Below are 13,102 nucleotides of genomic sequence, written 5' to 3' on the forward strand. Positions count from 1 at the left end.
AGGCTGCGGCCCACGGGGACCGGAAGGTCCAGGCCCCCTTTCCGGTCTCCCCAGCAGCCTAGAGGGCCTGCCTCGTCTTTCGGCCCCCTAGACTCTGTGGATCAGACGTGGCCAGCGGCTTACACCACTCCCACGCCTTCCGGTCCCATGGGTCCGCCGCACCCTCCGGGCCTGCGGCCCAGGGTTTAGTCATTACCTCCGACCCGCCGCTTCTGGGAAGGAGGCGCCTCACGTCAAAAGGATGCTGAGTCCCGTCATGACTGGACCAGTTAGTGATCCCCGTCCTGATCCCTGGGTAGAGAAGTGGGACGGCCCTCCAGGCACATTTTCCAAATACTCCTGCCAAATTCGGGATCTGAGATGTCTGTGCATGATATATAGCAGAGAGCATGCAAGATGTAAGTGCCGCCTAAGAGGAAGTGAAATTAACGTATGGAGTCTCCCACTTTTAGTGAGAGCAGTTCTGTTCCTGTTTCCCCACTCCAAGGTCATCTTAAACGTCAAATTTAAAGAAAGAAAGCACAGTCATGACTTAGTGTTACTAAAACACTTTACTGCCAGGGAAGTCCCCGTCCTGTATGTTTTAACCACAAAATTGTACTTACTGGATTGTAAGGAATCCCCTTTATGACATCCAGACTTCCAAAGTTTGATGTTTACATACTAATTAGTTAGTGAAAGCTGCATTCAGTCTAGGGTAATGCCTTTTGTATGTATTATAAAAGCATGTCTTTCTTTGTCACTGAATTGATGAGTGACTATATAACAGATACATTTCTTTAAAAACAACACAGATTTTTCCACAATGCTGAGTCTGCTATGCGGTACTTAAGTTCTTTAATTCTGCTCAGTTTTTCAAAGTGAATAGAAACAATGCAATTTAAATCCTTTCATTATCAAGACATAGCCTGAGTTTAGCTTATGAGCAGTGTAGGGCGTAGGACCATATATTTAAGAGGTCAGACCTCTGGCATCACAAGGATTATAAATAACTTTTTTCTGATTCCTAAATTTTCTAAAAATAAGCAGTTTTTTTTTAAGCAGAGTTTTTAAGGGAATAATAAGTCATACTTGATATGAAAGTTGCTTTATTCTTAAAACTACACGTGTTGTGCATCCCTACATTTTCCCTACCTCCAGACATCTCCCTCCTCCCTATCAACAAACATCTCAATTTAGCATGATGGCTTAAAATGGTTTCTATAATCTAGTCCTGAATAACACCCATTTTAAAGCATAAACAGTTAAGCAATAAAAATAAACACTTGTTGAAATGTTAATTGAACAGATGTAATTAATTTGTTTGAGAAAAGATATGCAGGGTTAAGTTCCTTGTGAGGAAAAATCACATTGATAACTCCAGTTTTTAAAAAACCTAAACATGGGAGATAATCATGGTTGGTGTTTACAGAACATTTTGGGGGGTGGGGGAGAACCAATTTTATAAATTGAGATTCTGAGTCGAGAAAACTATCAGAAGAAATGGCAGGGATCAAAAACTTATTTTATTAGAATTCCATTTTCTGGGTGGAAAACTAGTATTGCAGAGCCATTTAATGAAAACAGTTTTGCTGGGGATTCAGATATGCACTGACATACAGTGACAAAGTTTAGACTGAGACTTTGTCACTATCTCCAGGAAGTTATATATTTCACAAATTTTGCTATTTTAACACTTAAGTATCACACAGACATTGACATCATAATCATACCAGAAAAACTATACTATTTTTATGTGTATGGTTATTAATGATCTTTTTTTTTTTAAATATTTATTTTGGCTGCGCTGCGTCTTAGTTGCGGCATGTGGGATCTTCGTTGCAGCATGTTTAGTTGTGGCATGTGGGTTCTTTGGTTGCGGCATGAGTGTGGGATCTAGTTCCCCGACCAGAGATCGAACCTGGGCCCCCTGCACTGGGAGTGCAGAGTCTCACCCACTGGACCACCAGGTAAGTCCCTGATCTTTAGTATCTGGATGCATTCCAGGTCATAGAGCAAACACAAACTTTCAGTTTTGGGTGTTTTCAGTACAGTTACATGTCTAGCTCCTTTTGAGTAACATATGTCCGCTCAAATAATTAACACATAGGATATTATACCCTCAAAGCAAATGTCTATTGAACCTGTATTCTAGGAAGAAATAAAAAGTAACAAAAGAAATGTAATTGCAACCTAATTTCCTAGAGATTCTTAGAATCCTTACTTTTGAATACTGGCCCCATACTGTTATTACATAAATATTCTTCTTGTAACTCAAAGTTCATCTTAGGAATTTTTAGTTAGGGGTAAAAAGTCTTACAAAGAAACTGGTTAATAAAGGATGTTAACATTTTACTAAGCAAGAGATGCTCACTTCTCTTCCCACAAAAGCCAAACAGATAACAGTGAGTGTTACTAATGTTTTCTATTTATTCATTAATAAAAAGTGCATAGTACAAGCCCTTTATCCCAATCCAAGTACTCAGTAAAAGATTACAATAAACCCTGGATGGCACAGACATGATTTGTTTGGCATGATTTAAACATTTAAAAACAGCAATTAACATTTGGTACATCACATGACCACCTTTGCTTTTAACAAAGTAATCATCAGACATGGTAACAAATACATATGACTTTTCATTTAGAAATATTATAATGTTAAGACTAAACCTACTATTGCAACAACAAAAATTTAACCCATTAACTTAAACTCTCTCCATTTCTCCTTCAAGTTGTTGTTCTGTGTCTTAAGCTGAGCTCGTCAAATTTTAGCACATATTCATTTAGAGTGACAGACTTTGATTCAGGGTGACAGACTTCTGAGGTTCCTTTGAAGATGTAAGATAAAGATAATTCTATAAACACTGTAATATCGCATACCACAAAGACACTAAAAGTAACCATGGAAGAGCTGTATTTAATAGTTACTTCTGAAACTTTCTCCAAGTAGTTTAAAATATGACTTGCTGACCATGGGATAGTGCTTGGATAAATACATGATAAAATCTTTTACTATACACAGTTCCAATGTTAACTTTTTCCACGTGGAAAGCAAAAAATCATTATTTTGCATAAAAGAACATTAAATAACTCTAAAACAAAATAAACTCTTAATGGCATTTGTGGAATGTTTAAGAGCCAAAAGTGATTAAAATGTGAAGCTTTATCTTTCTTTTTTCCAGATTATTTAAAAATGACAGTAGCCACAGTTCAGGTGAATGTTTACAAGCCAAGTAATGAGTAAGAGTGTGCTCAATAAAAAGGCCACATGTAGAAGCTTTAGGAATTAAACAGAATAATATGAATTACTAGTTAGGTTAATAGAAATACTTTATGTGCTATTGCACACCGTCTTTGTCAGGAGTGCAGAGAAATTTTACAAGCAAAAAAACCAAGACTTAATACTTCACTAAAAACTTTTGTTACTAATTAAATAGATGGTCCATATAGGAAAACGTTAATATTCTAATGTAATGTCAATTAAGTATATGTGACAGAAATGAAGAACTAGGAACAAGAACCCAGATTTCTAGGTCTCTAGCTAACGCTACATATTCTGTTTCCATGTCATAGCCACTTCTTCAACCAAAGTCAATTCTTAATTATTTGTGAGCCACAGATTCAGTGAACACATCAGTATCATATCCATAGACTAGCCTTCTAGCAGCTTAGACAGCAGATCGTTAGGACATATGTGCTAGCCTTCAAAGTTCAGGAGCAAGGACAGAAAAAGGAATGCTTGTAGGGATTTAGCTCCATTTAAGCCATTCCTGCCTCTCTGCTTTAAATGCTTTAAGAGCTGTAGAGCTGGGAAGGCTTCCAATAGGCCATATTGAGAGAAAAACCCTTAAATCTATGGTGTTCATTTATCCAGGATTTGACTTACCTGTGTTACAATACCTCTCAATTAACACAAGTAATTAAGAGTAGGTTATATTATTTCAAGAAGTTGAGGACAAAGCCAAGATGCACAGGAGGAATGCAAGCAGTCAATAATGGATTATATAATGAAATGAAGCCCTTACAGTGTTTATAGCCTAGAATATAATCATAATAAAGGGGAAAAAATACCCTATGAGCATCACATAATTGTATCAGAGACTCTATTAAACAGTACAGTGATACAGAGAAGTTTATTCAATTCATACAAGTAATTTCTCAGATCTATACAGCTAAAAGCTAAACTGATCTAGTGGGGGAAAATCCTTACATTGATAGCAAAATATCTTCCAGCCCCCATAAATCATCTGCAATCACTTGCTAGGAAAAAATTCCATAACCACACAGGTCATGCAGAATTTTTTTATGCCATTTGTATTCATTTTCTATCAAACTGAAAAAAAAACAATGCAACCTTTTACATTTTTTCACATTTCAAATTTTTACTTATATTAATGCTCCTCCCCACCCCAATCCATCCTATTACCAAACAAGAATGAGACAGAGGTTGAGAAAAAAAAAGATCCTTGATGTTTCTCATTTTCCTCCTTTTCCCTTGGAGTAAATCAAGAATTCATTAAATATTGTTTAAAGTCAGAAAGATAACAAGACTCAAAATTTTTTCTTCAAAGAAAATAATAGAGTAAATAAGTAAACAGGATTCAAATATCAGTAACCAAACAGGCCCCCAATACAGCTTTAAGATAGTTTCATTTAACAGGGAAGTTTTACAACAGAAAAGCAGCTTCCTGAGAGGCACCCACTTTAAAAATAAATTATAGCTTAAATTATTTCTGTATAGATTACACCTGGCAAATGCAGAAAGAATTAAATTTTTTCCTCCTTTCATGAACTGTGTAAGGCTAGTGTACAGTGGCTTACAAATTTCATATAATGGACTGTAAATCATCCACCATATTTAAATCATGTTTAAGTTTTCTTATATTAGACATTTTTATGGGAATAAAAACTTAGTAAACAATTACTTCATTTCTTCTTTCCTCCTTTTCTTTGCCACATAAGCCAGTTGTAGTGGATGATACAGATTTCAGCTGTAACTTGTAAAATATTCCAAAGGCTGTCACAGTCCCAAGAACTAGAGAAAACTGCCATCCACAAATAAACTACCAAGGTTAAGTGTAAATACAATGTGGTTCTAATTTTCTTTCATACAATCTCAGATAACCCCAAGTAACTTTATAAATACCTTATTAAAAAACAATCTTTAAACCCATCAAAACTATTTTAAAATATTTAAATGTAGAGATCTCAAATTTCCTTCAATCAGGCCAGAAATTATCACAAAAAGTATGATCACAGTTACAAACAGAATGAATGGAATGTTTAAGTTTAGGATAACCAAAAAAGCCCCATGTAACTTTTTAATGTATCATTTACTCAAATATAGGAAAGGTGATAACACAGGAAGCAAAAATAAGCTTGCCAGTGAAATTTCTAGAAGCTCATGAAAACAATACCATCCCATATTGCAGATGCAAAAGAAAAAACAGTTCTAATGGGGTTAAGAGTACTCTGGTCATCTTCGTTCATTTGGTCGTGCAAGGTGTTAACTATTTTTACTTCCCATATCCACAAAGTTAGTCCACAGGAGGGGCTGGTGGATCCTGTCCCTGGCATTAAAGAGAGAGGAATTATGAAATTGACTTCTTAAATCTCCCAGTGCAACCAGTCTAACACATGCAGTAAGAATTGAGCAGCAATGCCCCTCACCTTCCCATCCCAAATCATATACTTATTTGGACCTCTTGTACGTTTTTGCACAAGGGAGCACTAGATTAACACTGTGATTCACCGATGTTTGTCTCTTTCTTCCTTGTAGCATGGAAGAAAGGAAAATTTTGTAACAGTGATATTGACTTAGGTAAAAGTGCTCTCCCTGACAGCTCCAGAGGTGATATTTAAACCAATCAAGGTAGTCTCATCCCTCTTGCTAAGGTGACTAAGTACAGTACAATCAAAGTGAAGCTAAAGACATAATTCTCACTACAGAATGTCAGTCAATGAGGAAGTATGTGGCACCAGTTGCAACTGGCAGCCGCCCTATAGGGACCAGAAAGGGAGCCCACCTTGGAATAAAGCTAATGGTCTGAGGAAAGAACCTGGATCTTTGATGACGCTGTTAAACTTTCTAAACATTAATCCTACCTCTGGATTTTTTAATGTGTAAACCAATAAAGCCAATTACTTAAACCAGGCTGAACAGATTTTTTTATTTTCCTGCGGTACACGGGCCTCTCACTGTTGTGGCCTCTCCCGTTGGGGAGCACAGGCTCTGGACGCACAGGCTCAGTGGCCATGGCTCACGGGCCCAGCCGCTCCGTGGCATGTGGGATCTTCCTGGACCGGGGCACGAACCCATGTTCCCTGCATCGGCAGGCGGACTCCCAACCACTGCGCCACCAGGGAAGCCCCTGAACAGATTTTTGTTACTTGTGATAGAAAGCTTCTGAACTGTAAAGGAAAGAGCAGACCTTCTAGGAATCTTCAGGAAGATTCCATTTATTTACTCTGACATGCTATATGAGGCCCTAGTTGAGGATAATGAATTTTTCTACTTGGAATTAGTCAATATGTTTTCTTGCTTATTCCTAGAGCTGTGGGACTATTATTTTTAGAACTGCTGGTCTACAATAAACTAAGGTTCAGAGGACTGTCACTTTTGAATGGCTTCTAATTGAGTTGGGTTTCTTTAGTTCCAAACATTGAGGATGTTGCTTTTTGATATGAAAGTAATAAAACTGTGCACAGAAAGTAAGAAAAAAGGCTTAGGAGAAAGCACTTTATCAAGACAATATACAAGCTGTTTTATGGATACCCTCCTCTCCAAGAAAACCCTAAAATAAATTTAAGGCATTTTATATAGTGTTAATGATGCTTTCCTTCTTAAGTCAGCATGCTACATATATAAATGTTTTAATCCTAAAAAACCCCAAAGCACTGACCAGTTAACACTGCACATTTGCTTTCTCCTGTATAAGCAATTGGTCTAACCAAACTTCTTTTTAATAGTAACAACGAAGGATTGGGGAAAAGAAGCAATTCTTTTAGGTTGGAAAAGGGAATTAGTGGGATAATTTGGTGTTCAACAAGTAAATCTGTCATGGAAATATTTTTAGACGTAATATCCAAATCAAATGGGAAAGAAAAAAATATAAACACTGGTTCTGAAAATGATTAAAGGAATCCTTTAATGGAGGCTCTATCAAAAATTCCCTGTTGGGTCACTTTATCATACTTTCAGTTAGGTTCTAAAAATGGCTGTAATCATGACTATCAAGATTATCAACATGAATGATTCCTACCTCTCCTTTTGCCAGCTCAGTTGACCTATTGTGATGCAGAACTGGAAGAATGAAGTTGAGAGAAATAGGATGGGAAAACAGGTTTAGCCAGATAGGCTCAGTGTCTCTGTTGTATTTGATAGTGAGGACAGAAGCAGAGAAAATGAAGAATGTGTGTGTAGAAACATTTGAACTGTAGCTAGTAAGAGAATTTGGGGAGGGGGAGCTGGAAGCATACGAGGCAAGGGATCAACTGTGAGGTGGATAGAACTGGGTAGTGGAAGACTGAGATTTGAGAAATACTGCTGTGGATTATTATGAACTGGATCACTTTTATGTTTCTCACATGAGTAAAGACTGGAATTCACCTTAAAATGATTTGGGGGCTACTGGTCTGTAGTTCTCTCTAAATGTAACTCCACGAAGATTAAGCCATTTGGGGTTTCAAGATTTACTAGGACTACATAGGAAGAACTTACTCCGTGAGCTAAATCTTCCTTTTGCTAATTCAGATATTTCCGTCAAAACAAACTCCTCCCCTTTCCCAGACCACACCCATCCCCCCACCCCAAAACATTTCTAATCCACAACACTTACATTATGAGGACCGGTTGGTTTTCCAGTTAGGTTGGATCCTCTTAGATTAGGAGGTCTCAGTAGAAACAAGATCACTGCAATAACCATCCAGGCCATCAAGATCATAGTAATACTGATGCCATTATCACTAGGGGGTCCTGGTACTAAAGACAAACAGAAAATGTATTTGCAACAAAAACTGTAGAAAAATTATAATACTGTTAGATAAATGTAAAAACAAATCCTAATGTTTAAATAGCAACTTGAAAAATTATATAAAAAATGCATTAGTAATTTTAAGAATTATTAAATATTACAGCTTCAATTTCCCTTTCCTCCTGTGAGGAAATCTAAATGGTAAATGGTGTAAAATACTCATAAGCCAGAGCCTATTAAAGATTTTTAATAGTATAGTAGTTCTTAATATTTTGGGGCAATAGAATCCTTTGAGAATTTGATAAAAAAGGACTCTCTTTCCACTATAAGAATCCATGTATACACATTCAACAATTTTGCATATAATTGCAGAAGATTCATGGACCCACAAAGCCACCAATCCATAGATATACTGAGATCTACAGAACTCAGGTTAAGACCACATGATACACAGTTAAAACACTCTAGGGGTGAGGAAATTATGCATTTTAATTACAGAAGTAGCATGAAAAAATAACAGAGCTTAAGGAAAAGGGGACATCCACGTTGTATAATTTATGAATTAATATCCCTTTATGACATTCTCAAACAAATAGATATTAATTTGGCATTCTTTTTTGCAAAAAGAATTTGGATTCAGATCTAGATATTATAGTCTATGCCTTTATCAAGAGAAAAAAGTCAGGTTTCTGGATAGGTATCAGTCTTTCCAGCTCCTTAAAGCAGCCATATCTTAAATATTTATTTAAGTACCTAGCACAGTGCCTAGTTCATGGTATGAACTTAATAAATTTCTAATAAATGAAATGTATATTAGAGAACTCAAAGTATCAAAAATGAAAATTCTAGAAGATTAGATTTAAATAGCCTGTCAAGACTATGTATAAATGTTTGGTTTTGGTCTCACTGCCTCAGGAAAAAGTAAAAGAAATCCAGACAAGATTCTGAAACTAAGCAGATGCATTATGCATTACATTGAGGTCCACGGGCCCAGGGCCGAGGTGGCACTGCTGAGGCCAAAGGGGACAAAGTCAAGCAAAGAGCTGAGCTATCCCAAGAGCAGACTGGAGAGGAACCTAGTCTCTGTTCCAACCCAATCACTTCTCCAGGAACAAGTACCACAGTACTCAGGGGTCATCAATTTGCAATGCTTATCACACAATGAATCAGCATTTCCCCCCTCTATATCCACATTCATTCCTTTCCTTGTTCCCTCCTATTATATGTGCCTCCCTTCATAACTAAAAACCAATTTCTCCACTTAAGTTTTAGATCCCATCACTCTTGCAGAAATTTATCCATTATCCTCTCTCTTGTGAATTCAACACCCTCTTCTCCATTGCAGCCATCCCATAATCACTTAAACATGATAAAGTTTCTCCCATATTTAAAAATATATATATATCCCTCCCTCAACCTCTTTCTCTGTCCAGCTATCAAAGCTAACCTCTTGAGAGTGGTCTATATTTACAACTATACTTCACTACCTCCCATTCACTCCTTAGGTTGGCATCTACCTACATCAACATTCAAACAACTCTTTGAAAGGTCACCTATGACACCTGCAGGCTGCTAAGCCTAATGGGTAATTTCAGTCCTCATTTTCCACGACCATGCTCTTCCTTAAAAGACTTTCTTCCTTTGTATTCTGTGCCATTACCACTGCCAGATTTTCTTTCTAACACTTAGCCACTCCTTTACATGCTCATTTTCCTCTTCCTGGCTTTTAAATTTTGGAATTCCTCATGGTCAGTTTTAGGTTCCCTTCTCTTCTTTCTCTGCATACTATCATCCTCACCTGTGGCTTCACTTACCTTCTGTATGCAGACCACACCTAAATTTATATTCAGCCCCAACTTCCCTGAACTTCAAACCCAGTATCCAATTATCTATCTACATCAGTAGTTCTCTATTTTTTTTTAAATATTCATATCAACAGTTCCTAAACTGTGGTGTACTGTAGAGCCAATGCTTCTTAAAAATGTACCTGAACCCCACCTCGTACTTAACATACTCAATATCCCAAACTAAAACCACGAGCATCTCCCCTGGCCCACCCTCCATGCCCTACCAAATTGGATTTCTATCCATCCAACTGCCTAGGCCAGAAACCTATGAAAACACCTTTTATTCCCTCAATGACCCTCTATTTAACCCATCATGAAGTTTCTGTCGAGTGATATTTAGGAAGTAAATATTTACTTCCTAAATATCACTCAAGTCTGTCCACTTTTAGCTCCGTGCCCACACTTGCTCAAGCTACCATCACTTCTTGTCCGGTCTCTTAACTGATCTCCCCATACCTACTCTTGCCTCCTCTAATTCTGTCCTTTAAGCTGCTCCAAGAATGGTATTTTTTAAAAAATCAAATACTATTATTTTTATTACTAAATAATAGCTAAAAGTTGAGTTGTTACTTTGAACCAGGCATTCTCTCTTAATCCCTTTTAACAATTTTTTTTTTTTTGGCCACGCCTGGAGGCTTGTGGGATATTAGTTCCCCAACCAGGGATTGAACCCCAGACACCACAGTGAAAGCACCGAGCCCTAACCACTGGACTGCCAGGGAGTTCCTCAACAATCTTATTTTATGGTCGGTACTATCATATCTTCATTTTATAAATGAGGAAACTGAGGAAAAGTGGGGGTTAAATCCCAATGTCATAGAGTTGGCATGTGGCAAAGCTGGGATTTAAATACAGTGGTCTCATTCCGTAGACTGTGCTCTTAACCTCTTTGCTGTCATAATTTCTGACAGTATCACATTAGAAGACAGATCCCTGAAAATTACTACTCCTGTGGGTAGTAAAATTGGAAAATACAGGGACTTCCCTGGTGGCACAGTGGTTAAGAATCCGCCTGCCAATGCAGGAGACAAGAGTTCGAGCCCTGGTCCGGGAAGATCCCACATGTTGTGGAGCAACTAAGCCCATGTACCACAACTGCTGAGCTTATGCTCTAGAGCCCGTGAGCCACAACTACTGAGCCTATGCTCTAGAGCCCGTGAGCCACAACTACTGAGCCCGAGTGCCACAACTACTGAAGCCCACATGCTCTAGGGCTCGCATGCCACAACTACCAAGCCCATGCACCTAGAGCCCGTGCTCCACAACAAGAGAAGCCACTGCAGTTAGAAGCCCACGCACCGCAACTAGAGAAAGCCCACGAGCAGCAACGAAGACCCAACGCAGCCAAAAAATAAAATTAAATTAAAAAAATAAAAATGGGAAAATACAGATTTTAAAAGAATTTTGATAGATAAACTCATAACTATCTGTTAGGTAAAACTAGATTATTTAAAAGTAGTCAGAGAAAGATAACTGTGCCTTCTATACATGATCACTTCTTATAGTGCCCTCTCAGAAGTAAAATGCTAGATTAATTGTACAGACCAGAAGTGTAAGCCCAACGCCAATTCTTACGTTATTCAATTTGGAAAATGGGTCCCTTACTTTTTGATACTCTTCACAGGTAAAAGATTGTGAAGCTTCAGAGAGTTACCACAAATTTACTAATGCCTATTTCTAGACAAAGCAACCCTGACAAAATGCCCGCTCCATTTTAAGACTCTCATAGTGATAATACAACTCCTAGTTCCCCATAACTGTCTCCTAGCTTGGTTCCTATTGCAGCCTTTCCTTCCTGCATACTACTGCCAAAAAAGTCTGCTTAAAAAACACTGCTCTTAACACATCTCTGCTGGCTAATCCAGTGACTCACTTTCCACTGCTACTGCTTCAACTCTGAACTCTTCAGCCTGGCCTTTCCTGGCCCTACTCATCAATATTACCTCTTACCATTTCTCAGAAAAAGCATCCCCTGGTCTAGTCAACCCCATTCTTTCTTCCTTCTTTAGCCAGTGGTTCCCTGGCCTGTCTGCCCATCAGAATAGCCTGTGATGATACCAATGTCACAGTTTCCAAGGCCCTGCCTCACATTATCTAATTCAGGAGCAGCTCAGGGGTGGGGTCAGGAATCAACAATATTTTTAAAGCTTTCCAAACGAATCTGATGCAATAGTTCAATGCTAGTGTGACTAACAGCACTTGCCAACTTTGCAAACTCAGTCCTTCTGGGGACTGATTATTCTTCCCCATCTGGCATGATATTACAACTAATCTCATTTAATTACACCCCTCTCTCATCTGTAAAAAAGTCTCCGTTTTCTCTGCCCACTCTTTCCTTTCTTCTCTAGACTAGTGTAGCACTTCTAGTTTGAAGGAATGGTTTCCTACTTCTCCTAATTAGGTCATTAACTTTTTAAGAACTGAGACCATCTCATAGCTGTTTGACTCCACCACCTCTTAGATATATAATCTTTGTGCCTCGATTTCCTTATCTGTGAAATGGAAATATTACAATCACCTCATAGGTAGTTAGAAAGATAGAAGAGAGAAATGGTCAGTACATGGAAAGCAGCACAGTGCCTGGTACACAGTAGGTATTCAAAAAACATCAACCATTATCAATCTGTGCTCTAGTTAAAATCAGTATTAGGATCAACTAGAGCACAGAAAAGACTGAGTGCAGAAAATTCCTTGTGTGAATAGCTAGGCTGGATAAGATGGTGAAGTGAGAATGAAAAAGGGTCAGACACAAATGGTAACAGGATGAAAGAAGCACAACACTTGGCGACTGCCTGGACTGGTTATGGTAGGAGGAAGAAAAAGTAAGGGTGCCTCTAAAATTTCTGCAGGGCGGTAGTATGCAGAAGAATTCTCCACTTAAAAGGCCAAATGGATGCAGGTTTGATCTGACTTCCCAGGTTTGACCTGACCTCCCAGGTCTGATAAGAGCATTTCTCTTATTCTCTAATAACTTAAGGCCCATCTCAGAATAAAGGACAATAGCTGAACCAATTATAGTCGAACCTCTTGATCACAGTCAATGTTTTTCTGTTTACAGCAGTAGCACAAACTTAAGATTGGCTCTAGAATGTACTTTCACACGGACAAACAGTGCAAGGTTATGAACAAAAAACTGGAAACAGACCTAAACGTCTGCCAAGAGTGTCTGATTAAGAAATTATGGTATATTTCTCTCCCATGTTTTCTCATCCTGCGTCTCCTCAGGGAGCACTATGGGGGGCTGGTGGTGGCTGCAGTGTCTGATGGCAGGCATCCTATTTCTATGCTGAGTTCCCTCAG

General features: G+C 38.2%; 1 protein-coding gene across 1 annotated transcript in view; it reads right to left on the bottom strand.

The window, feature by feature from the left end:
• Window positions 1-2,389: 2,389 nt before the first annotated feature.
• The window catches only part of SMIM14 (small integral membrane protein 14), a 71,584-nt gene continuing 60,871 nt past the window's right edge, over window positions 2,390-13,102 (bottom strand). The window contains exons 4-5 of the mRNA XM_030881080.2: window positions 7,821-7,963; window positions 2,390-5,552 (exon numbers count right to left, since the gene is read on the bottom strand). Coding sequence (XP_030736940.1) covers window positions 5,520-5,552; window positions 7,821-7,963 — 176 coding nt within the window. The 3' untranslated portion in view covers window positions 2,390-5,519. The remainder of the gene's footprint in view (window positions 5,553-7,820; window positions 7,964-13,102) is intronic.

This window comes from Globicephala melas, chromosome 5 (assembly GCF_963455315.2).
Source record: "Globicephala melas chromosome 5, mGloMel1.2, whole genome shotgun sequence".
NCBI classification, from domain to species: domain Eukaryota; kingdom Metazoa; phylum Chordata; class Mammalia; order Artiodactyla; family Delphinidae; genus Globicephala; species Globicephala melas.